At 39.1% G+C, this 27,726-nt stretch overlaps 1 protein-coding gene across 2 annotated transcripts in view; it reads right to left on the bottom strand.

Annotated features, from left to right (window-relative positions):
• Nucleotides 1–26,064, bottom strand: part of MTX2 (metaxin 2) — a 55,918-nt gene extending 29,854 nt beyond the window's left edge. The window contains exons 1-3 of one of the 2 annotated variants that reach the window (XM_038751054.1): nucleotides 25,970–26,064; nucleotides 5,257–5,304; nucleotides 4,339–4,385 (exon numbers count right to left, since the gene is read on the bottom strand). In XM_038751054.1, the coding sequence (XP_038606982.1) occupies nucleotides 4,339–4,385; nucleotides 5,257–5,304; nucleotides 25,970–26,009 (135 nt within the window). In that variant the 5' untranslated portion in view covers nucleotides 26,010–26,064. Of the gene's footprint in view, nucleotides 1–4,338; nucleotides 4,386–5,256; nucleotides 5,305–25,969 lie in introns of those variants that run through there. The other variant, XM_038751055.1, reaches the window with a different exon arrangement.
• Nucleotides 26,065–27,726: the final 1,662 nt, after the last annotated feature.

Here is a 27,726-nt window from a genome sequence, read left to right as displayed (position 1 = left end):
ATCGTACCACTTAATTCAAAACTAAAGATTTCCAATTCTAAAAATAAATATAATCAATCATACTTTAATATCCTTTTGCTACATATTGGATCTACAAGGAAATGCTATTCCTACTATTAAACTAAATATGTTGGTCACATCAGAAGAAAAAGAAATATGATATTCTAAAATGATATTTCTGTCAATTATTAGTTTCCAGTTAACATGAGTATAGTTTCAACGTAAGAGTGGCTGACCCATATAAATTTTTATTCATACTGACAAAATATATTTCTGCTAACAAAATTTATTTTATGATTAGCTTTCATTGATTTGAAGCAAATGCTTATAACATCATTCTTTCAAATTCAGTAAATTACTAGCCTGTTTTGGGATAGACAAGCTCTGTCTCCTTTTCCCCACTGCCACCCACTTTCTGGATGGTTTCTTAGTACCTTCATCAGAGAGTGGGATAATTAATCAACGGTATATATTGAATGAGCTTTTACTCTGTGCAGCATACTGAACTAAAAGCTTGGGAGAGTACAATAAAGTAAAATTGGTAAAGATAACCCCTACCTTCAAGTAGCTAAAGATAACCCAATATTGCCACTTGTTAGGACTGTGGTAAAAAGTCTGATGGTCAAAACGATCCAAACTATGGGTTAATATGAGATTTTCAGGAAATTGACCGGGGCTAGAGAAAATAAAAATTTCATGGAGAAGAGGGTACATCAGAGAGAGAGCAATTTTGCAGAAGCTGCTCCTGTGGAAATTCTAAATATTTGGAAGCCTATTTGTTGTAACAGATCTTTGGGATTGATCATTCGTACTTACTGAGCCCTTACTGTGTGCAGAGCAGTGTAGTAATTGCTTGAGAGAGTACAGTATAACATAGTTGATAGACATATTTCCTGCCCCAAAGGAGCTTACGGTCTAGAGGAAATTAACCTATGGAGTTTTAGAGGAAATTAACCTATGGAGTTTTTGTTGGTTCACACATCTCTGGAAATTAGGAAGTTTACATTTTATAAACTGAGAAATGTCCTGAAAGAACAGGAATTAGGCCAGTCCTTTGGGGCACAGTTAAAGAGAGGGCAATTTACAGTTGGATGAGTGAGCTAGTGTCATTCATTCACTACTCAGTATGGTCACAATCTGGTCACATAATCGTACTGAGTAGTAGAGCACTTTAGCTCACCCTTCCAATCATAAACCGGAGTCCAGAGTGAAAGCTTGATATAGTCCAGTGTCAGAAGCATTGTTACCCTACTTGACAGTGGGTTTAAACCAATGGTTCTAAGTCTTTCCCCTTCACAGGATACCTGTGAATTTCAATAAAGCCAGGTTAAAGCAATATTTTTTCCACAAACAGCAGAAGTACCAAGTCTTGGATCATTTGACAGAAATTATGTTTTTTTCCTCTGTCTTCCCTATAATCCCCCAAAACAAAACGTTCAGTATCTTTAAAATGTTAAAATTAGCACTTCAATTAATTAGCACTTCAGTGTAAACTCTCATTTTAATGATGTTTTAAAGGTGAGAGGCCAAAACAAGAGAAATGAGCAGATGATGACAGACGAACATGCCACTCCTCCCCTCTCCCCCAGAACTAATCAACTGTCCAAACCACCCAAAAGCAACACCAAACAGATCCCCTATTGGACTAACCCCTGACAGACCCCAAGACCAAGACAAATCATGAGTGAACAACCAAAACCAATTTGAACTAACAGATTCACTGTGTCACTGCGACATTTACGAAGAGTGAAAGTCTCCCACTCCCAAACAGAACGGAGAGCCAGGAAAGGGCCAAAAATTGGGGAATACTTCTGATACCCTGTAGCATACTTGACATGCATGCCTTTTCAATACGGTTGAGGCCACTGGCTTAAATCAATAAAATGATGGTGCCAGAGCAGTGGAAAGGTTCCCCTACTCCTGTCCATTATATATAAAAACAGTAAAGAGTGAGGGAGAAAAAGATTTCTTTTGTATTGTTCACCAAGAGTATGTAAGAAGGGAGTTACACAGCCTGTATATACTAGGACAGAATGGGTATATTGCACTGGATTAAGCACTTAACATTATACAAAGTGGGAATAACTGTTTCATTGCCAGGCACTGAAGTGTGCATTGGGGGGAGGAGCGACTGACAAAGAGAACTGAAGGAACCAGGTTTGTGTGAGAATAGACCAGGAGAGGAGTTCTAGATATTTTTCCCTATTTCAATCAACATCATAAAAATAATAACTTATGGCATTTGTTAAATGCTTACTACGTGCCAAGCACTGTACTAAACACTGGGGTAGATACAAGGTAATCAGGTCAGTGCCTTTTATCAATAGAGCTGGCTATTAATTTTACAGGTGGAATACCGAGTCTATGTGGTAAATGGAACTTAACTTTCCTGATAGTTAAACTGGCAGACTATTAAAATGCTTGAGGCTTGATCATCTTGTATCTTCTAAAAAATAATCAAGAATTTTATGGATACGTGTCATATTGTTTTGATCAATTTTGTATAATACAAATGCAGAGCTTTACTGTTTCTTCTTAAACTGATGTTGTTTCACTATACTGAGGAAAATTGCTCCATAAAGTTTAAATCAGATATCTGCAAAAGTCACATTTATAGTCATGGCTACTATCAGCTGTCAAGTCAAAGAACATTGAAGAAAAACAAGAATTTTTAATATGTTCTGGTTAATTTATCATCTAAGTGACATATGTAGGATAACAATGAAATTGAAATGGTCAAGCAAAATACCATATGAAAAAGAAATCCTTTTTTTGCTTTGTTTTAAACTGCTACCTTGACAGAAGGAAATTCATGAGTACCAGAAAAATAAGGATTTCTGGAGTTAGAAGTGAACACTAAGATCAAGTGATCAACCATTCAATAAAATTGCTTATTTCTCTCCACTTCAGGGGATGATTTAAAGCAAAGCACCAAAAAACAGAGGTAAAACAATGACATCTGGTTTTGTGGGTATTTTTTAATAAACAGACATTGTTCTAAATAAACAAAAAGTTTTATTCATCTGTCACCAGCAAACTAATATGGTATTGCCAGAAACTTAAGCCATAGGATCCCAGTATTTTCTAGGTTATTAATGCTTGTCTCAAAAATATTTGCAGAATTGAAAAAAATACCCTCTACGGGCACATAAAACTAAAGTGTATTTGTACGCTAAGCAATTACTTTATAGTGTCATTTATCAGGCAACTTACAATATTTAGCAAATTATATTTCCTAAAACTATGAAATGCAAATGACCCCAGTAATTTTTAGGAGAGACTTAAAACATTAAACACAACTAGGTGTCAATTAGCACTGCTGTTTGAAGAATACATTTTTGGAAATAAACCCATTATTCTGCACATAAATTCACAAAGACAGAAATAAAAGAGAGTAAACTGCAACACTTTAAATCCATGTAAAGAAATAAAGGTAGTACCCTTGATTAGAAATAAGCACAAGGCTTTTAGAAGGAAGGAGGAGAAACGAAGAGCTAATCCTTTAACCTTAGATTCTGGTCATCTCTCGGTCATGCCAGAACATTATTTCTCCTTGTTAAAAATCAAACTACTTGAATCCAGTATAGAAAATCCAAAATAAATAATCTGCTTTAGTTTAAATGCCAAATTAACGTGCTTATTCATCCACAAGAGTTTTGAACAAAGGACTAAAATATGATGATGATGATGGTATTTGTTAAGTGCTTACTATGTGCCAAGCACTGATCCAAGCACTGGCTTCTCTTTCTAAAATGAAATTGGGAATTACATAACCCCTGATGTTTCTAGAAAATGAGATCTTAAATACATACTAAATAGCTACTGCCTTGGCTAGGTAGTGTGGGGAGGTGTACAGGATAAGGAATGGCTTTGTGAAGAACATGCCTGCTTCAAGCTTCTTGGATGGTTTAAATGGTATTTAGAAGGCCCATAACAAGAAGGTCAAAATTGAGTTAACTGAACTGCATATAAATTTTAGAAATAGTTACCAAATATGTTTGCAGTTATACAGCATTAAAATTCTATTTCTTTAGCTTCCCAAAAATCTAACAAGAGAAACAAAACCATTGTTGATTTGAGAGAGATGGTCTTTATAAATCTGGAAAGTGAAATTCAATATGCAAATTATAATTTTGATCAGCAGAATACGCAGGAAATGCCCCAGCTTTATAAAATTGCACTGCAGTTTGGAAATAAACCACAACTACAGTAACTCACACAGTCATGCCTATTTTTAGAAGAAACTTATAATTTCTAAAATACCACAAAACCTGGAAATCAACCCCAATTTTCAAATGAGGCAGAGAAACAAACATCTCCATTTTAAAAAATATTTACCTGAACTGCAAGAGAGGATGCATTGTCAGAGAGAAGTATTTGTTCCCCTGTGTAAAGACAATGTAAGAAACAACATTTAGGAAAAGGTGGTTGTTAAAATTGGTCTAATTTTGCAATTGAATGAAGAGAAAATATTTCAGAAATATCTTGTCTAGAGCTGCCCAATATTTATTTTATTTCATTATTTATAGATAATTAAAATTATCATTCAAAACATTCATGACTCAGGATTTCTGGATACCTGTGCCCTAACTGAAATTAAGTAAAACAGTATCTCATCACAACTCCTCTAGCGAAAAGTAAAAGCATTTGGAATTGTATAAAATCAGCTTGCAGTTAATATTGCACTATGTGTCTAGCTCTGTCACACAAAAGAAAGATGACAAGTTCGCTGCAATAAAAATTCCATGCTTAGAAGACTAGGGCTGCTGCCTATTAGTCTTCATTACTTTGCAGTCTTCTGACAACTGTAGCAGGCTGCTGAGCCCCAAATGGGGTCCATAATGTGATCTGATGATATATGAAGAGCTGCTAAAGGGAGCCTGAACCATCCTAGCCTATACATTTTAACAGTTCCTTTTTACTGAGAGCCCACTTTACCACAAGACTTCAAGAATCTGCTGCCTCAGCTATTGGTGCAGTAAATCTGCCAACTGTGCCTGCAAACACATCATTTCACACTGCCTACAGCGGCCAATATAATGAGTCAATAATAAACCAGGGACCTTATAGGCCATGAATAGCCAGTTTATATTGGCAGATGCAAGTTTAGCTAAAATCTCTTAGACAAATAATACCTGGGAATCCCTTTTCAAACATTTTGTGTACTTCTGTGCAGCTATTTATAGTACTAAATTTTTTAAAGTATTGTAAAAACAAAGCCATTGTTAATTAAGAGGGACAAAAAATCAATCTTACCCTTCAGTTGCTGATACAGTGAGGCATTTTCAGGCCACGGTTCTGCAGCTGTAGAAAGAAAAAAATTATAATTAAGCAAGCTGGCCAATGACAATAAACAATAATCTGAATAACTGGATTGTTGCCTTCAGTGCAGACTTACAATTATAAGGCAACTACCAGGGTTGAAACCCCTAAATTTAACCTATGTTAAATAAAGGAAACTTTCAAGTGCACTTTTTCCAAAAGGAAAGATGGACTGGAGGAAAATATATACTTATATATACACATATATAGTTACAGTTACACATATACATGCATATATATCTACCTATATATAGATTATAGATAAAGCTAGGTATAGATACACATATATATCTTGCCCTCAAAATCCAGGGATGTTGTAGAAGTAACAACAGCATTTATTAAGCATTTACTATGTGCAGTAATACATCTTAAATTCAAATAATTTTGCACAGAACTATTAGTCTCAAAATTATAGCTGTAGGCTCTTTCAGAAGCAGATGTGTCTACAAAGAAACAAATGGATTTTGCATTGGCTGTATTTCAGTCTGCACATCTTTCCCAAATGTCATAAACAGGTTGGATACTGAAATTCAGAAGACTCTTGTTGCAGTTTTCTGAAAGATTTCTCTGCCCTACCTGCTCCCCAATGCAAAATGAGATAAGTAGAGGGACACGATGGAGAAATACACACCCAACAAAATGAAACACAGCTGGTAGAGCTAATTTTAGGCCTGAAGGCAAGCTTGACATTGTCCCTTTGCTGCCTCCTCTTGCAGCCCGATTTAGTAACATTTTAGCTCTGCTAACTGCACTTGAAGGGAATTCCATCCAGTTATGTGGTTACGTGAGGTAGCAGTGAATTAGTTAACGTATTATGGGTTAATTGTTTTAAATGGTTCTAACATAAGATGTTCAAAAGACTACTCACTTGATAAACTTCATTTCTAATTACAACTATAACAAAAATGATCTTTGTAAAAGTGTAAATTAAATGATACTATGAGGAACTATAATGTTTTCTGAGCAGTCATGAACACTTCAAAATGTATTTTAATTGGCAAATCATTATCATTAAGGTAACCTTCGTGGCACAACAGCAGTCTGATTTGGTTCCTATAGTACAACTGATTTCTTTATGGGATGATGCATGCACATAAAAGTATTTTAAAGAGCTTGCTCAACATTTCAGTTGCCGCAAATATCATCCCTGAACCAGAAATGATTTATTTGAATCTTTTCACCTCCAAAACGCAAGGAAAAATGCATCTGTTTCATAAACAGATAACACATAACCTTTTTCTGTTGCAATAAAGAATAATTAACTTTATAGCTTTTTTGAAAGTTACTACAGAAAACAAACTCTCAAATGTGTTTTAAAATTGCAAACACATTCAGTAACTACTTTATTTCAATTAACATACAAAATGGCAACTAATCATAACCGTGTCAATAAAAAATGTGACTTGTTTTATGATCCTGCCATCCTTACACTCCAACATGCCCTTAAGTAAAAATTCTAGTGAACTAAGAATTTTTAAATTACTTTGAAAGAGCGCGGGGTCATAATTCACAGTTTTAAAGAATCCAAAGTATTAAATGCAAAGTGTTAAAATATCAACTGCTTTAAAGTAGATGCAAAAATACTTGACATTCCAATGACGACAATGTGGAATTAAATCAGTTTTCTTTCATATAGAATGAAAGTGTCAAATTATTTTTCCAGATCGGAACCCTCAATAAATGCTGCAGACTCAACAAAAAATATAGTTTAAAATCATATACAATTTTTATACATATTGACTGACTGTAAACAAGCATGTTTTATCTACACAGCAATTCCCAAACCTTTTTTTATTTAAGACAAAGGTAAAATTACATCTCCTTTCATTCAGTCAATCATATCTACTGAGCACTTACTGTGTGCAGAGCACTGTACTAAGTGCTTATGTAGGAGGCAGAGGCGAAGTACTTTCACATTAATTATCTCATTTTATTATCAGAGCTTCCCGATAAGTAAGGAAGGCAGGTATCATTACTGCCAATTTGAAGACCAGAGAGGTTGCCACTTGCCCAAAGTACGCAATTGCCACCAGGAGGCCAGTGACAGAGCTGAGAGAGACTGCTCCTGACTCTCAAGACTTTTGTTCTTTCCACTAGACCATAATGCCAAGTGAAGGAAGAGGAAGTCAAAAAATGATCTCAAATTCATATTGGTAATCCACAGTGAGGCCACTGAGAAGAGTACTTTAAATCAATATACATCCATAGGTGACTTTTGTTGTTAAAGTGCATGTTCAACAATGGTCTTCTTGTGAAGTTGTTCAATAATAACATAAAATAAATCAATCGATTATATTTACTGAGCACTTACTGTGTGCAGAGCACTGTACTAAGCACTTGTGAGAGTACAACATAGTTGGCAGACACATTCCAAGCCCAGAAGGAGCTTACAAAATATTTCCATTCCAGAAACACTGGAAATTTGCATAACAACATTATATTGTGTTAACAGGAAGATCCACCTGCTTTATGCTAAAAATTGAAATGTGATACCCAACAGCTGAACATGCTCATTAGGAAAATCTGAATTACTCTGCTTCAGGTGAATAGTCTACTTGGACAAAAAGTCAGAAAGGTAAGGGTCTCACCTTGACAACATCGCCAAGATCCGCCCTTTCCTCTCCATCCAAACTGCTACCTTGCTGGTTCAATCTCTCATTCTATCCCGACTGGATTACTGCATCAGCCTCCTCTCTGATCTCCCATCCTCCTGCCTCTCCCCACTTCTAGACTGTGAGCCCACTGTTGGGTAGGGACTGTCTCTATATGTTGCCAACTTGTACTTCCCAAGCACTTAGTACAGTGCTCTGCACACAGTAAGCGCTCAATAAATACGATTGATTGATTGATTCAGGCTATACTTCACGCTGAGCCCCATTTTTCCTCTCCTCCTCCCCACCCCCCCGCCCTACCTCCTTCCCCTCCCCACAGCACCTGTATATATGTTTGTACGGATTTATTACTCTATTTATTTTACTTGTACATATTTACTATTCTATTTATTTTCTTGATGTGCGTCTAGCTTTATTTCTATTTATTCTGATGACTTGACGCCTGTCCACATGTTTTGTTCTGTTGTCTGTCTCCCCCTTCTAGATTGTGAGCCCATTGTTGGGTAGGGACTTGTTGGGTAGGGACCGTCTCTATATGTTGCCAATTTGTACTTCCCAAGCACTTAGTATAGTGCTCTGCACACAGTAAGCGCTCAATAAATACAACTGAATGAATGAATGAAGGGTATCCCATCCTCATTTTATAGATGTAAAAAAATTATAACCAGGAGTCAAAACAGGGACTACACAGATTTTTTTTTTTACTTTCATGTAGTGTGTCTCAGGAATGCTTGTTATGTACTCGTTAATTCATTTACTTAACTGTATTTATTGAACGCTTACTTTGTTCTTCCCCCTGCTCCTACCAGAGGCATATCCCAGGTTACAACCATCTCACGATACAAACATCTCCAGGAATCAACCCAATATTGTTTGAATGCTTTATCTTGTGTTACAATCATTCCAAGAACACAACCCGAGTTGTTGAATACCTCAACCCACTCACTGACCCAACTCGCCTCCATGGTCCAGCAAACCACAGCAGGTAAGAAAAATCTCTCCTGGTTCCTTTTCCTCTTGGGCTTAAAGCAATCAACAATGAATAAATCTTAATTGGGAGACATTCCATCATTCCATTTACATATGGATGACGTGGCTGTCCATTTAACTGCATCTCATTCAGATGAATCATTGTCCGTTTAGGACCTCACTGAACTTTCAACAGTCCAAGATGCTGAAACAGATGAGGTACTTATGATTTTTCCACCACCGGTTAAACTCTTGGGATTAATGTGTGTTAATTTTCAATTCAGTTGAAGAAAGCCCTAATGGAGAGAGTTCAGAGGTGCTACAAGGTGTAGCCACAGTTATAAGCCCAAATTGGACAAATTCCTCACTAAAGTTGAAAAACCACTACCAGTCAGCAGAACACGGTTCTTCAGTCATATTACAAGTCCTCATTTATTTACTGCTGTGATGTTATTTTCTGAATTAGTTTAATATAAAGACTAGGTAGTCTTGTGACATTTACCATTAAAGTATATTAAAGACAGTAAGGTCATTATGTGGCAGGTGTGAGGGGACATGTCTGCTGATTCTGTTGTATTGTACTCTCCCAAGCACTTAATACAGTGCTCTGCACACAGTAAGCATGCAATACATACGTTTGATTGACTGATAGTGGGATTTCAAATTACTTTTCCAGAAGTTCTGTAATGATTCCTAATATAAAACGCAAATCTACAGAGCAAAACATATTGCACAATATAACTACTTTTACAAGGCCCATGACCTTGTTATAATTTATATCTGCCTATCGCCCACATTAGACTGTAAGGCCCTTGAGGGCCTTGAAGTGTACCTTGCTTCTAGTATACCCTCCCAATAAATACCACTGATTGATATATGGGTATTCCTTGTTTAGAATAACAGATTATATACATGTGTGGGTTTGTGTGTGTGTGCATGTATTATATATATTTCTTTGAAATATCAAAACGTATTTGGAGAATTTCCTTTTAGTGCACAAAAATCATATCCACTGTAAAAACATATGTGTTAGCCTAATGGCTCAGTGGATAAGTCTAGACTGTGAGCCCGTTTTTGGGTAGGGACCATCTTTATATGTTGCCAACTTGTACCTCCCAAGCACTTAGTACCGTGCTCTGCACACAGTAAGTGCTCACTAAATACGATTGAATTAATGAATAAGTCATGATATTGCTTAAATTAATTTATGGCTTATAAAAGGTGCTGATGCAAGTGCCCAGGAGAGTATAACCCTTCATCCACAAATAAAATAAGCAACAGCATTTCACATTTACCCAAATTGGCCCATCACTGAGGTTGTATGGGGAAAAACATTCCCCTTCTAAATTTTAGTGTTTTGACTTCAAATGTGTGTGCCTAAATGCATGTCATAACTACTGAAATAACATAATCAGCACTCATTGGTTCCAGGAAATGGTGTAAAGTGCATTAACGCATTCCCAAGATCCCCCAAACTGCCTGAAAAATATGAATATATTATAACGAGTCATAACACAATAGAGTCATGACCAAAGAGCAATGCAAATGTGTACCAATAAGTTTTTAACTGCATACATATGTAAATACTTAATTTACAGGTATCTTATCTCTTACCCAGCAGCTTGTGCTAACACACTAGAGATCTATTATCTATTTAGTAGTAGTAATGGTAGTTAAGCTAAACTTGGTGATAATTATAAGGCAAATATATTAGACATTGAGTAAACATGGTTATCACAAACAATGAAAGAGTATTTTAACAGTAGACTGCTGTGCTTGCTCATACAAACATTGAGGGAGTGGTCTATGTGTAATTTGTGCATACAATGCCATTCTTCATTTGAAAGTGACTCAAAAAATGTGTAGGAGTCATCCTCCATACCTATGTTTTTTAAAAACTAGTATATTGCCCATTCCACACGTTTAAGTGAAAATAACACTCTTTCCTACTGCACCATGAAACTGTATTATGGTTCTACAAGGTCCAGAACATGTGCCTGAGGACTGGGGGAAGAGGGCATGATCCTGGTTCCCCACAAGTTTTAAAATGTATAAATTATACTCGGGCCTATAAATGTCAACAAGTGATTTTCTACAAAATTTATACACAAATATACATCTGTAAATCTGAATACTATTTAAGATACACTACTCCATCTGTTTTGATTACAGAAGGACAAGAAAAAGATCTCACCAACTGCACAGTTGTTTCCATTCAGAAACAACAACCAGCACGAAAATCATATGATCTGACAACATCCTAATTTCAAAGTTGTGATAATCTAGTCCAGCAGGGCAAGGGAAAGGCCAAGGAGAGTGGTGCCCTTCATGGAAGGTTTTTTTAGTTTTTTTAAAAGCACTACATTTTTTATGTACAGCATGACTTCTGGCTTATGAGTGTAGGTGAAGACATAATTTGTAGAATAATAGGCACTAATATTACACGCTGCTTCGGTTCTGTCATATTTCCAATCCATCAAGTTGATTAATGCTATAATAACTCCACACAAACTTATCATTTGTGCACTAATGAAGTCAAATCCAGTTTATCCTTAGGCAACTAGATTCCATTGGCCTATAGATGTCAGCTCTTCAGTTAACCATAGTTACCTGAATGGCAACATATAAGAGGGGCAAGAAGTATGTAACATATCTCCACTCTGGACTTTTTTTTTTCTAGACCACATCACTGAAGAGGTAACATTCTGAATCTCTAGCTCCCAGCATAAAATAAAATTACGCCTATGCTTAACCTAGAATAAGCAGGGTTTTTTTTACAAAATTATTTCTACTTCACCATCCTCTAGCAGGCTTTCCCCAGTTAATTTATATTTCCTCTGCAGTTTATGCCCCCCAACTGCAACGCTGGCACTCTGCATTGCCCAAGCACTTAAAGTATACCCAATCGCTTGTGGCATTTATGTATATATTTTACATATCCTATTTTACTTAAGCACTAACTCACGTACATATCCTACATATCCTCTTTGTCTCCCTTTCACCTGTAATCTATTTTTGGGTCTATCTCCCCTGCAGGAATGTAAACTCCTTAGGGGAATGGATCATGTCCTCTAATTTTACTGTACTCTCTCGAGCGCTTAGTATAGTGCTCTGCACACAGTAGGTGCTCAATAAGTACTAATGACCTCCAAACCTCAGGAAAGAAGAAAATGAATGAGGTGGTTCAACTCGAGCACCATAATGGCAGGGTCAAAGAAAACAATCAAAGCTTTTAATCTCTAACTTGAAACAACTGCAAAAAGTTTCATTTAGTGCTGATTTTAAAATATTTCAAGTGCACTATTAGGGAAGTTACTAATTACTTTGTCAACTACGGTAAAGTTCCAAAAGTCAGTTTGATTTATAAAATTACAGGAATACCTCTTCTGAAAATCATCCAAAATTTTATTCACTTAATTTACATACATGCTATTTAAGAATTCCCACCTAGATGCAGGCAAGCATCTTTCAAGTTAGAAAGGCTGCCTCTTTTAAGGAATCCTTCCACTGTAGCTGGTAGTCATAGCATGGCAACGTCATTGTTTTGCAATACCATCATATATGCAATGCAATTTAATCTGCACTGCTGCTGCTACAAGCCAGGGCAGGGCAAGAAATCCCAGCAACCTGCCAGGAGGAATCACCATAGATGATGGTTCCATTCCTGCAAGAGAAGTTGGCCCCTTTTCAGGCTCAGTCAGTTGTCATTAACCTGCCTTGGTCCCACTTGGCATGGAGTTCAGTACCAAAATTTTCAGATGACCTAGTAAAAGTTTTGCACAGGCTCTGACCATCTAGACTGTAAGCTCTTTGTGGAGAGGGACTGTGTCTATTTATTGTTCTATTGTACTCTCTCCAGTGCTTAGTACAGTGCTCTGCACACAGTAAGCGCAAAAATATGACTGACTGACCAGGCTACCATGAGACATAAAAACTTACAGGGCTGGATCCAGGTGGGCTCAAAAAGAGATGCCCCATTCTGCTCTACGCATCCCATCGCAGATTTGAAGCAAGGCTTAGAAAAGGGATGGAGTAAATGATCACAAATATGGTTTGATTCTCATTTGATCTTCAGTGGAAATACAGCCATAGCAAAAGTACACCCACCGTTCAGACCAGTGCTCACTAGGCCCCTTTAAATTGCTATCCTGGTCCCTGGAAAATTTAGCTTTTAAATAAAACATCAGGTTCAGGCAGACCACACTCTTAATTCCTCAAAACCAGGTCTCTTGGACCTGGGAGAATCTGAGCCTGGTTAAACTGGGCCCCAAACATCCAGCCCATACCAAACTCACCTTTGCTGGGTTATGGGCCATGCTATACTATCAATTGCTCCTTTGATCTCCCAAGCATCCACTTGCCCTTAGAAAACTGGGAAATGAGGACTGCTCTGTGGATGCTGTTTCTAACCATATTCCACTTGGTAGTGTACCTATGGCCTAATCTGTATACTTAAAGGTTCACTGTGGAATGTTATGTTATGATTTTAGCTATTCAAGACTAATTCCCAATTAATGCACTGAGATTACACTTACTTGGGAAACGAGTTTGGAACTTTTCCATTAAAAGTAATTGATAGGTACGTGTTGTATAGCTAGTAATTATGAGACCTGGACATTAGCCAATTCACTCTAGTTATGAAAGTAGAAATCAATTTCAAATTGGTATTCAGAGGTCAATTTCATAAAGCTGACCAAGTTCTGTAGGTTAACAAGGGTCAAAAAACAAATTCATGATGTCAACAACTCAAGGTTCAGAATGAAATGAAGGCCAATTAAAGAGAAAGCATCTGCCAATATTGAATAAGTACACAAGACTGTGTCATTTCCTCCAAAGCTCATTTTTAGACTGAATATTATTCAGAAAGTGATTTACCATCATTCATTAATCTAAGAAAAATGAGGGCCAGTAGGTCTGTATTTCTCAAGCTCAGGATCAGTGGACCAAACCATTTGAGCATAATCTCCTGAACATATGTTAATTGGATTTCTCTTGTGGCTAAAGGAACCATGAGGTAACCATTCAAAATGGTTCCACTTCCCAATATCAATCCCTGAAACCAAGGAGATGATGATGGACCCCAGCCAACCCAAGTCACTTCTACTCTATTTAACCTTGGGCAAGTCACTTCACCTCTCCCTGCCTCCATTTCCTCATTTGTAAAATAGGGATTAAATACTTTTCTTTTTTCTTCTTAGAAGGTGAGCCCCATGTGGGACAGAGACTGTCTCACCTGATTTTCTTGTCTCTACCCCAGTGCTTATTACAGAGGTTGGCACATAGTAAGCACTTAAATACCACAAATTATTATTCTACAGGGGGTGGGGGAGAGAGAGAGTGTGTGTGTGTGTTTTACTTGGTGTCAGTGCAGGGGGTGCCAAGGAGAGGGTTAGCTATGGATTGATGCAATGTTTGAGTCAGTCCTCCATTTCCTACCAAAATCGACATACTAATTTGGGGGCTCAGAAGCCTTAACTTTTGGCGCAGTCAAATTCAGCTTAGAATCCCACAGGATTGATCAGGGAACAGAGCAGTTTCTGTATGAGAAAGGACACTAAAAATCAGACCCTTGAGCCTGGAAAGAAAAATGGTGACTGGGGAGATGATTGAACTCTACTTGAAGGGTGTGGACAGGGCAAACAATGTTACTGTTAACAAAGATCCCTCAATACCAAGTCTAGTGTGGTCGGAGGGGGGGGCGGAGAAGAACATCACATTTTAGCTTGAAAGTAGTCTATTGAAGACAAGAGAAAGCATTTCATCACGCAGCAGGTACTAAGCATATGGAATCTGTTACCAAGAGAGGTTAAACAGGCTAAAAATAAGATACCAGTAAGTTCCAAAAGGGTTTGAATTAATTCATTGATGATAGACCCATGATAGGTTGAGGACTAAAACTATGGATGTCAAAAAGTTCATCCCTAAACAAGAGGAAAAATATCAAAGAAGGCAAACATCACACTGTTCCTCCATTTCTAGTGGTCCTGCAAGTCATTCTCCTGTCTCTATAAGGAAGCTGGAGGTGCCACCAGAGGTTCAACTCTAGATAATAATTGTGCCACAGCCTCCTCTCTGAAGGTATCCCACCTCCAAAGATAACTTTCAGTTACAGATGAGCCATTATGGAAGAATTAAACTGCTTACACAACTCAGCCCCAAATAACCAATTTTCTAAAATTTTTACATTTATAAAAATGTATTTAAAAAACTGCATAATACAGTCCCTGCACAACAGCATCACGCAAATACTGCTGAACAGAACTAGAGCCCTTCATACTTTGTAAATATGTAAACATAATGTAACTTTCATTGTGAAAATACTGATTGGTATGTTTGCAATTTATATTCTGACTCTTATAGATCATAAAAACCACTTGTGCTAGGGTTTCTTGGCTTGTGTTCAGCAGAAACGTTAGAGTGCTAGCATTTTGTCCAGGGAACAAGTTACTTTGTTATTCGGTATTTCCTAGGTGTTTAGTGTACAATGTATATCATCAGGTGGGTGCATGCTTAATAAATATTATTATTACTACAACACAGAGTAAATATTTTTGCTTTACAAACAGTTAAGGTTTAAAAAAGAAAAGCACCTCCAACCAATGAAGGTGAACATCACTTCAGGACATATACTCAGAAAAATAATGTAGTTCTAACAATCTGGCCACAGCATTCCTGAGAACTTGAAACAATTTCCACATTTTGGAAAAATATTTAAACCAATTGGGCTGCTGCTGGAGCTTCACCAGAACTGAGTCCTAGCAATGGCTCTAGATATTTTTAAACCTGCAGATTAAATTTACATCAAATGGGTGGGGCATAAGGGACACTAAAGGTAAACACTTGGGACTTTCTTTACCCATCTTGACATTTTACATCGAATACCAACCAAAATAAAAAATATTTGGAAAGAAAACATTTGGTAAAGTGACTCATTAACAATTTTTTTATGGCATGTTAAGCGCTTACTACATGCTAGACACTGTACTAAGTGCTAGGGTAGACACCAACTAACTAGATTGGGCTCAGTCCGTGTCCCACGTAGGGCTCACAGTCTAAATCCCATTTTACAGATGAGTAACTGAGGCGCAGAGTAGTTAAATTACTTGCCCAAGGTCACACAGCAGACAAGCGGCAGAGCTGGGATTAGAATCCATGTCCTTCTGATTCCCAGGTCTGTGTCCTATCCATTAGGGCACACCACTTCTTGTTACAATAATAATAATAATAATGGTAATTGTTAAGCGCTATGTGCCAAGCACTGTACTAAGCGCTGGGTACAAGAAATCAGTTTCCTCAAATATCATCCTTCCTTTTATTACAGTTGAGTAGTTTAACGAGCAACGAAGGAACAAACAAATGTCCACTGAGACACAACGGCAGTGCTTCTTTGTGACTTTTATATAAAACTGAAAAAAGGCCATTACCATGAATATTATCCATGGAGTCTAAAGTCATTGTTTGAGAATATATTATTTCAGTTAATTCTTTACTTGAAAACTCCAAGATTAGGTTTCCCTTTTAAAGATTATGCTAATGTCTTTGCTGACACCTAGCATAGAGTATGGATGGAAGGATAGCTATTTACATATAATTTCAATAAAATGCATATGAATGCAAACATAGTAAGATAATGTGGGTAAGAAAATAGCATGCTCAAGAAGGTAAGGTCCAGATTTTTAGGGTCTTGCTTTTGATTACTCATCTGGAACCCGTGTCAATTTCACGGAGAAACCATCAACCTCAAAGACGTTTCATTAAAATGAATTTTAAAATGCAATGTCGTGATAGAAGGGGGAGGAGTGTCAGATTTTTTCCAGTCTGACAGGTACTGAGTGTCAAAAGTTAATCAGGAAAGGGAAGAGGAGGGAAGAAGATGATGAAGTAAACAAAGGATAATTTGAGTGAAACAAAACATAAAAGAGGGGCAATAGGAGACAAGGCCAGAATGTTCAATGAGGCTAAATGATAGCTTAGTGTGAAGGCAATGTTCAGGCACCTACATTTGATCAGGCCTAGATTTGACCAAGAAAAGGACTGCAGTGTGGCTTTTTAACACTAGCTCTTTGCTCACTTCTTAACCTAGCTTTTGTCCACCACCATCTCCACCATTTTTGCTCTGTTCAACACCCTCTTAGAATAGAAACCTATTACCACTGTTTAATAGCATCTGGACTTTACTCTCTGAACAAACAATAGTGTGGGGGAACAAAACTGGGGCTAGGCAATCCAATCATAAAAGGAAGTTCAGATCAAGTTCCCTTCTACTAGCCAATTCTGAATTTCCAGCTGCCAAGTGTGATGATCAAAAATTAAAAGTTTTAAGTAGTAATGAATAATCACTCCAACTCTTCCCCTTGATAAAGACAGGCAGCTTCTGTGGACCCGCAAAGAGGCGTAAACAGAAAAGATGTGGAATGGATTTTTTTCCTGTTCCTTTTACACGGACGCTACAGAGCTTTCATGACCACAAAACACCACTGACAGCAGGGCTGATTCAGGGCTGATTCAGGAGTGTCCAGGGGTCGGAATAGCTACACTACCCTCCAAAACCCTGATTTCCCATTGAGTCATAGAGCAGGGAGGAAGCACAGAATCCTGTTTTCCAATCAGTGAGTCTCCACTATCAGGAGGAGAAATACTTTGGGCACATAGTAGACAAACCACATTAGAGAGGCAGAGTGGCTCACTCGAAAGATCACAGGCTTAGGAGTCAGAGGTCATGGCTTCTAATCCCAGCTCCGCCACTTATCAGCTGTGTGACTTTGGGCAAGTCACTTAACTTCTCTGTGCCTCAGTTCCCTCATCTGTAAAATGGGGATTAAGACTGTGAGCCCCACATGGAACAACCTGATTACCTTGTGTCCCCCCAGTGCTTAGAGCAGTGCTTGGCACATAGTAAGCGCTTAAATACCATCATTATAGTCTAAGTTAATTGATGTGAGAAATAATTTTCATAGATATAATGCATAATAATAATACTGCCTGGCACATAGTAAGTGCTTAACAAACACCATAATTATTAATGATGAAACATATGCTTAAAACTCAAGACTCAGAAATACTATTTTTGTCCTGCAAAAGAACTAATACTGCACAGTCTGAAAAGGAGAGTGGTCACTTCAGGGCCAGATGATTGAAGAATCATTAGGCAACATGACTGAAGAAAAAATGAATCCATAGATATTTTGTGATCCAATCTTAATGTTTAATCCTTGGCGTAATTCTTATGAATCTCAACTCACGGAGGCACATTCTATTGTTCTAACTTGGCCAGTCATGAGAAGAGGCCTGTGTGTAAAAATTTAAACTTGTAGATTGGATAAAAACAAATCTGTCAATGCAACATCCACTGCAAAGTTGTGAATCAAGACTGCATTGAAAGTCCTTTTTCTTCTAAAAGATACTTAAAAAGAGAAAATATGGAATCAGCAGAAAAATGTAGCTAAGTGTATAAGCACAATGAAATACATTTTATGGTTTCTATTTTGCAAATGCAGTTGCTGTTAATGGAAATTGTCACAACAAAATGATTGTTTTTATGAAAAGATTCCTCTTTATTACTAACCAATCAAATTTCATTTTTATTACCAATGTAAAAAAGTCCACCACCATTATTCATTTCTACAGCACACAAAAAGAAGAAAAGAGAGTTTGCAGGACCAGAGTAGAGAATCATTTAAAAAGCAATAAAAAATTAAAGCACACATTTCTCTTACTGGCATAGCAATAATTCTCTACTATAAACAAATGTGTTTGGATGTATTTTGTTGCATATTATAACTCCTTGCCTTTGAATGAAGACTCTGTATTTCAATCTTTTTAAAAGGCTCAGTCCCTTTGATAACTTTGTCAAGAAAGAAAAGTTCATAAGCTTTTAAAAAGTTTAGGAGTTGGTGATGTTTTCTTCCCATTTTGAATCTTCCCATCTTGAAACAATTGGTATGTAATCACGTGAGAGCTTTTGCTAACATCTAATCTTCAGGGAAGACAAAAAAAAAGGGACAAATTTTGGCTGTTGGCCTGGACACAACCAGAAACCATTCCAAGTTCAGGGAAAGCACTCTAAAAAAAACAATACATAACTACAGAGAGAATGAAATGCCAGTCACAAATACAGATGGTCAGAAACTCACATTGTGGTTGGCTATTGACTAAGTCCAGATAATCTGCTTTTTTACAACTGACCTACCAATCTTCATTACATCAATATTTAGCAAAGTGTAACAAATCTTCTTCTTCTTATTTTGGGCCTCCTCAGCCAACTGCCAGGACTTCCATGGCCTGTGAACGCATATCCTAAATGGCAAAATCTCTGCCAATTACAATTCTCAGCAATCCTCCGATACTGAAGGGGCTCTCATGCAGGTGAAAGACGATATTACAAATCAAATTTCAGATTCCCAATCTGCCCCAGAGTAAAACTGGGTCCATCTTGACCCAAAGGAAAAATGATATCACTCTAGGTTTGTCTCAGCTCAGGCCAAGCCAAAGGCCTAGCACTGCAACTGTGCTTTAGCTGGCAACACTGAACAACTGTGAAAGGCCTGTGCAGTACAGCTTGCTTTTTATTATACTGAATGCACACCAAAGCATCACCGGGCTGCCAGCCTTTTGTTTCATTTTACTACTGGTCTGTTTCCTTAGCACAAAATGCCTAATGCCATGGTAATCAAAAGCTTCTCTGCTGCCTGAAAGCATCTCTGTTCTCTCTCAAACTCTTTCCCTTCTCTAATAATTATGAAAAACTGAGTATGGAGATTTAAATGGGGATTAAATACCTGTTCCTTCTCTCTTATGCTGTGAGCCCCAAATGGGACAAGAACTGTATCTGATTATCATGTATCTACTACCCCAGTGCTTAATACAGCACTTAGCAATAGCAGGAACTTAGATACCACAATTATCACCATTATTAGGGATGATAGGGAGACTACTACCACTGTGTATGCTTCAATCAGTCAGTTGTATTTATTGGGCACTCACCATGAGCAGAGCACTGTATAAAACACTTGGGAGAGTACAATATAACAGAATTAGCAGACACGTTCCCTACTCATATTGAGCTTACAGTCTAGAGGGGGAGACAGACATTCACAGCACTTACAACAAGAAAAAATGGGAAACAAAAAGAGGAGAGAGGGTTATTTTAAGCTCACAGTATGAGGGAAGGAAAAATAGGATGGGAAGGGAGGGGGAAAGTAGGAAGGGAGGGGGAAAGTAGGAAGAGAAGGGGGAAAGTAGGAAGACAAGGGGAAAGTAGGACGGGAAGGGGAGTCGGTGTGACCTAGCGGAAAGCGTGGGCCTGAGAGTCAGAAGACCTGGGTTTCAAACCCAGCTTCACCACATCTGCTGTGTGACCTTGGGCATGTTGCTTAACTTCTCTGGGCCTCAGTTACCTTATCTGTAAAATGGAACATGGAACATGTGGAACATGGACTGTGTCCAATCTGATGATCTTGTTTCTACCCCAGACAGTGCCTGGTATATCTGGTATATCTTGTCTTATGCTGTCGAGTCCCCTCCGACCCACAGCAACACCATGGACACATCTCTCCCAGAATGCCCCATCTCCATCTGCAATCGTTCTGGTAGTGTGTCTATAGTAAGCACTTAAATATCATAAAAAAGGAACATCGGCATTTCATGTTTTACCCACAACCACTGGACAAAAGCACTGATTGTTTGAAGTACGAGTACAGGGCAGACATTACCTATAGTTTAAAGGATGGCAAAATAGCCCAGAGAGATTCAAAGATATGCTGTGAATACTGCATGGTGATAGAAAATATTGAGAAACAGAACCCAGAGGAAATACCAATGGGATGCTCACCTTCTAGGAGCCTCTGTCTTATCCAGATGAAGAAAAGAAAATCCTGAGGCTCAGCAGTAGCAGCCTAGATTGCAACATCTACCTGCCTGACATCAGGCCACTCACTGGCCCTGGTTGGCAGGACCCCAACGATAGGAAATCAGAATGACCCACTGTAGAGCTAAGTACCAATTTTCCTGATTGACCTCTCAGTAGTATTTACTGACTGCCATCTGATTTAGCAATTTAAATATTTATATCCAATTTCACATTCTATTTTAACTATGTATATTCCTCCACCTATGTCTTTGTGTCTTTCCCATTAGCTTTTAAGATGGGCTTGCTGACAGTTAAATAAATGGCTACCTTTGCAGCTACATGCTTCCTTCCCTACTCCTACATAGGAAGTTGAGGGCAAAAACCATTTGGAAACAACAGACCACCACCACTACCACCACAATGAGCGGGATAAAGAGTGCGGGATAGGGAATCTTTGGATACATGCCCAACTAACAAATTTGGAAAAAATAATTTATTCTTTTTTATAATTTCGAGGTGGTTCTTTTTTTTTTTTTTTACTTCCCTCTCTCCTTTTTCAGTGAAGATTTCAGAGTAACGTAACACTATGATTAGACTGATGAATGAAGTAGTTGGTTCTTGCTGCCACATGCACGTTAAACTAGAGAAGCAGAAGACTGGAGACAGGGAAATCATCAAGGAGGCTGTTGTGAAAGGTGTTTGGTGTTATGGGCTAAGCAAGGGCTGTAAGCTGTGGGAACTGAAAGGAAGAGGTGATCCCATGTCATATTGTCAAGGAAGAATTGATAGTCCTTTTTGATATCCTGGAGATGGATGGTAGAAAAAAGAAAAAGATGGTTCAAAGACAACTCTATGGTTATGAACCTAAGGACAGACAGGGTGGTGATGCTACTGACAGTAATGGAGAAATAAGGACGAAGTGAGAGTGTGCGAGAGAAGGTAACTTAATTTTCAACATGTTGAGCTACCAGTGGCAGTGGGAAATACCTTGGAGACAGAAGAAACTAGAGAAAAAGAAATCAGTACATAAACATAGATTTGGAAGCCTCACACAAGGCAGTGAGATGAGCTACTCAAGAAGGTGAACGCTAAAGTGAGAACAGAGAATGCACCCTAGGGATACCCATAGTTCAAAGGCAAGGGGAAGAAGAGAAGGAGTGAAAAGACAAAGAAAAAATAGGCCAAAAGCAGTAAATAGAACTAGGAAAATCAGGCAATCTTCTTTGAAGGTAAAGTTAAAAAAGTGTTTCAAGAAGTTGGGGATAGTGTCAAAGTAAGCTGAGAGCACTGGAAGGATGAGGACACAGAAGACCCCACTGGATTTTGTGCCAGGAATTAGTGTTGATGATTTTGGCACAAGCGGTTTTGATAAGAGTGATGAGGATGAAAACCGGCTACAGGATCCTAGAAACCCCTGACAGAGAGTAAGTAGAATGGAGGCACAGGGTTCACAGGAAGATGAAGAGTAGGTTAACAGCTGCTTTATAATTTCATAAGGTGTGCTAGCATACCAAAAAAGGAGACACACATTTCAATTTTTTTCAATGATTGTGTCTGTTTACATGCAGAGTTCCACCTTCTTTTCAACAAACTGCCACAAGATTAGGAAACTGCAAATTTAGCACCACATAAAAGTATTTCAGTTCATAAGGATGCCCTACAGAATAATGTAAAATATTAATTAGCTGCAGCAAGAGACCCCCAGCTAGTCCCCATTTCCAATGAATAGCTGAGGTGAGAAGCTGCACTGGGACTTCCCATCAGACTCTGCTCCAGCCCAAGAAAGGTGAAGAGACACCAGCGGCATGAAAAGTATTCAATTTAAAGGATTATCATTATTTTTCCTTTTGAAAGTTCTATATTTGCCAGATGACAGTTATCTAAACTACCTTTTCAAGACTTTTTTTAACTGCTTTCCCCAAAAAATGCAGTTGAACTAGCAATCACTCAGTTCAATTTATACTGCAATAGCATTTCCCTGCACACACTTAGCAAAAATATCAGAAAGTTACATTACAAAGAATTTAACTGACCTTTGCTTTCAAGACCCAAATCTGTATGGGACTGAATTCTACAGTATCAGCTAATAACCCACAATACTTCAGCTTTACCATACAGCTTAAAATAAGAAGAAGGGTATTTTTGGTTCAGGAGTAAAACTTGGCTTTATCCTCCTCCTCAGACCTTCCTCTTCAATTCCACTGTTCTTCTGAGGACAACAGACTATCCAAACGTGGATGTACGATGCTGTGGCCCTTACCCATTAATGTATGAAATACACTCTACTATAAAGTTGTCTCATAATAGGTTAGAGTTAAAAAACATATGCAAATCTTTTTGTCATTCACTCAACTGTATTGAGCGTTTAATGTGCACAGAGCACTCTACTTTGTACTAAAAGGGCATTTTTAAATAATTTTATATCACAGTGAGACTACAAAAACAGGGAGGCAGATATAATGCATCCAATTTCAAGATCCATACTTCTTAGACTAGACCTGAAAATGTACTTCAGGAGATTATCTAATCCACACCCCAGCCTCTATTCAGGCAAAAACTAATCCTGCCTGCTCTTTGCTTAAAGATCTCTAAGGATGGAGGCACCATCATTTCCCTCGGTGACTTATTTGAAGGCTGTGTGGCCTTGGGCAAGTTTGTCTACTTGTTTTGTTCTGTTGTCTGTCTCCCCCTCCTAGACTGTGAGCCCGCTGTTGGGTGGGGACCGTCTCGATGATTTGTACTTCCCAAGTGCTTAGTATAGTGCTCTGCACACAGTAAGCGCTCAATAAATACAATTGAATGAATGAACAGAGCCTTCTGTTCTCTGTGTCTCCGTTCTCTCACCTGTAAAATGGGGATGAAGACTGTGAGGCCCACATGGGACACCCTGATCATTCATTCAATCATATTTATTGAGCGCTTACTGTGTGCAGAGCACTGTACTAAGCGCTTCATCACTTTGTATCCTCCCCAGTGCTTAGAACAGTGCTTTGCACATAATAATAATAATGGCATTTATTAAGCTCTATGTGCAAAGCACTGTTCTAAGCGCTGGGGAGGTTACAAGATGATCAGGTTGTCTCATGGGGGGGCTCACAGTCTTAATCCCCATTTTACAGATGAGGTAACTGAGGCACAGGGAAGTGACTTGCCCTGCTGCTCCCAACTGTAAGCCCGCTGTTGGGTAGGGACCGCCTCTAGGTGTTGCCAGCTTGTACTTCCCAAGCGCTTAATACAGTGCTCTGTACACAGTAAGCGCTCAATAAATACGATTCAATGAATGAATATCCTATTTATTTTATTTTGTCAATATGTTTTGTTTTGTTCTCTGTCTCCCCCTTCTAGACTGTGAGCCCGCTGTTGGGTAGGGACCATCTCTATATGTTGCCAACTTGTACTTCCCAAGCACTTAGTACAGTGCTCCGCACAGTAAGCGCTCAATAAATACAATTGAATGAATGATGGCATTTATTAAGCGCTTACTATGTGCAAAGCACTGTTCTAAGCACCGGGGTGGTTGAAAGGTGATCAGGTTGTCCCACGGCGAGAGATGGAGGGGGGCTCACAGTTTTAATCCCCATTTTACAGATGAGGTAACTTAGGCACAGAGAAGTGACTTGCCCAAAGCCACACAGCTGACATTTGTTCATTCATTCAATCATATTTATTGAGCGCATACTGTGTGCAGAGCACTGGACTAAGCGCTTGGGAAGTACAAGTTGGCAATATATAGAGACAGTCCCTACCCAACAGCGGGCTGTACTAAGCGCTTGGGAAGTACAAATTGGCAACAGAGACAGTCCCTACCCAACAGCGGCCTGTACTAAGCATCTGGGAAGTACAAGTTGGCAACATACAGAGATGGTCCCTACCCAACAGCGGGCTGTACTAAGCGCTTGGGGAGTACAAGTTGGCAACATACAGAGACGGTCCCTACCCAACAGTGGGCTCACAGTCTAGAAGGGGGAGACAGAGAACAAAACCAAACATATTAACAAAATAAAATAAACAGAATAGATATGTACAAGTAGAATAAATAGAGTAATAAACATTTACAAACATCATATATACGCGCTTGGTGAGTACAAGTTGGCAACATACAGAGACGGTCCCCACCCAACAGTGGGCTCACAGTCTAGAAGGGGGAGACAGAGAGCAAAACAAAACATATTAACAAAATAAAATAAATAGAATAGATATATGCAAGTAGAATAAATAAATTAATAGAGTAATAAATATTTACAAACATATATACGCGCTTGGGGAGTAGAAGTTGGCAACATACAGAGACGGTCCCTACCCAACAGTGGGCTCACAGTCTAGAAGGGGGAGTCAGAGAACAAAACCAAACATATTAAAAAAAATAAAATAAACAATAGATATGTGCAAGTAGAATAAATAGAGTAATAAATATTTACAAACATATATACGCGCTTGGGGAGTACAAGTTGGCCTTTCCCAGACTGAGCCCCTTCCTTCCTCTCCCCCTCGTCCTCCACCCCCCCATCTTACCTCCTTCCCTTCCCCACAGCACCTGCATATATGTATATATGTTTGTACATATTTATTACTCTATTTATTTATTTTACTTGTACATATCTATTCTATTTATTTTATTTTGCTAGTATGTTTGGTTTTGTTCTCTGTCTCCCCCCTTTAGACCGTGAGCCCACTGTTGGGTAGGGCCTGTCTCTATATGTTGCCAATTTGTACTTCCCAAGCGCTTAGTCCAGTGCTCCGCACATAGTAAGCGCTCAATAAATACGACTGATGATGACGAAGTTGGCAACATACAGAGACGGTCCCTACCCAACAGCGGGGCGGGGATCTGAACCCATGGCCTCCACAGCCCGTGCTCTTTCCACTGAGCCACACTGCTTCTCCACATAGTAAAAGCTTATCAAACTCTATTATTATTATTATTGCTATTATCATTATTATTATTATTACTATTATTATTATTATTACTATTATTATTATTACTATTAGTAGTAGTAGTAGTAGTATTACTGAGACTGTAGGCCGCCCCCAGCCAGCCCACGCGCCGTCTCCCCGCTTCACCTCAGGCACGGAGGGTACTAAGCAAGCGCTCAGTCCAGTGCTCTGCACACAGTAAGCGCTCAATAAATACGATTGATTGATTGATTGATGATTGATTGATCGATTGATTGAGGGGCGTCCAGCCCGCCCTCCCGCCCCCGCGCGACGCGCCCGCTACCTGCTATCTGGGAGGCCAACGCCTCAGCCACGAGGGACATGGCGGCGGGGCGCGCGGCGGGGCGCGAGACGGGGCGCGAGGCAGCGTCCGCGCGCGCACGCGCACTCGCATCACCGCACAAGGTTACAGCCGGGTCCCCCACGGGCGCTTCCTGCCAGCTGACAGGCCCACGAGGAACTACTTCCGTCGCCTCACTTCCCAGGCCCCTCCTCTCCCTCCGCCCCACGGCCGCGTCACCTCCACTTGTCCCTCCGCCACCCCAACCGTCGCTCCTTCCCCCCCCCTCCCGCCGTTGCCATGGAGACGCGGAGGGAGCGGCCTAGCGGGTCGACGTCTGTTCATTCATTCAATCGTATTTATTGAGCGCTTACCGTGTGCAGAGCACTGGACTAAGCGCTTGGGAAGTCCAAGTTGGCAACATAGAGAGACGGTCACTACCCAACAGTGGGCTCACAGTCTAGAAGGGGGAGACAGAGAACAAAATAAAATATATTAACAAAATAAAAGTAATAGAATATTAATTCATTCATTCAATCGTATTTATTGAGCGCTTACTGTGTGCAGAGCACTGGACTAAGCGCTTGGGAAGTACAAGTTGGCAACATATAGGGATGGTCCCTACCCAACAGTGGGCTCACAGTCTAGAAAGGGGAGACAGAGAACAAAATAAAATATACTGACAAAATAAAATTAATAGAATATTAATTCATTCATTCAATCGTATTTATTGAGCGCTTACCGTGCGCAGAGCACTGGACTAAGCGCTTGGGAAGTACAAGTTGGCAACATATAGAGAGGGTCCCTACCCAACAGTGGGCTCACAGTCTAGGAGGGGGAGACAGAGAACGAAACAAAACATGTTAACAAAATAAAATATATAGAATATTCATTCATTCAATCGTATTTATTGAGCGCTTACCGTGCGCAGAGCACTGGACTAAGCGCTTGGGAAGTACAAGTTGGCAACATATAGAGACGGTCCCTGCCCAACAGTGGGCTCACAGTCTAGAAGCGGGAGACAGAGAACGAAACAAAACATATTAACAAAATAAAATAAATAGAATATTCATTCATTCAATCGTATTTATTGAGCGCTTACCGTGTGCAGAGCAGTGGACTAAGCGCTTGGGAAGTACAAGTTGGCAACATATAGAGACAGTCCCTACCCAACAGTGGGCTCACAGTCTAGAAGGGGGAGACAGAGAACAAAACATATTAACAAAATAAAATATACAGAATATTAATTCATTCAGTCAATCGTATTTATTGAGCGCTTACCGTGTGCAGAGCACTGGACTAAGCGCTTGGGAAGTCCAAGTTGGCAACATATAGAGACGGTCCCTACCCAACAGTGGGCTCACAGTCTAGGAGGGGGAGACAGAACGAAACAAAACATATTAACAAAATAAAATAAATAGAATATTAATTCATTCATTCAATCGTATTTATTGACCGCTTACCGTGTGCAGAGCACTGTACTAAGCGCTTGGGAAGTACAAGTTGGCAACATATAGAGACGGTCCCTACCCAACAGTGGGCTCACAGTCTAGGAGGGGGAGACAGAGAACAAAACAAAACATGTTAACAAAATAAAGTATATAGAATATTCATTCATTCAATCGTATTTATTGAGCGCTTACCGTGCGCAGAGCACTGGACTAAGCGCTTGGGAAGTACAAGTTGGCAACATATAGAGACGGTCCCTGCCCAACAGTGGGCTCACAGTCTAGAAGCGGGAGACAGAGAACGAAACAAAA

This window comes from Tachyglossus aculeatus, chromosome 9, assembly GCF_015852505.1.
Source record: "Tachyglossus aculeatus isolate mTacAcu1 chromosome 9, mTacAcu1.pri, whole genome shotgun sequence".
In the NCBI taxonomy this organism is placed as follows: domain Eukaryota; kingdom Metazoa; phylum Chordata; class Mammalia; order Monotremata; family Tachyglossidae; genus Tachyglossus; species Tachyglossus aculeatus.
The sequence above is the reverse complement of the archived record's forward strand: the minus strand, read 5'-3'. Positions and strand labels throughout refer to the sequence as shown.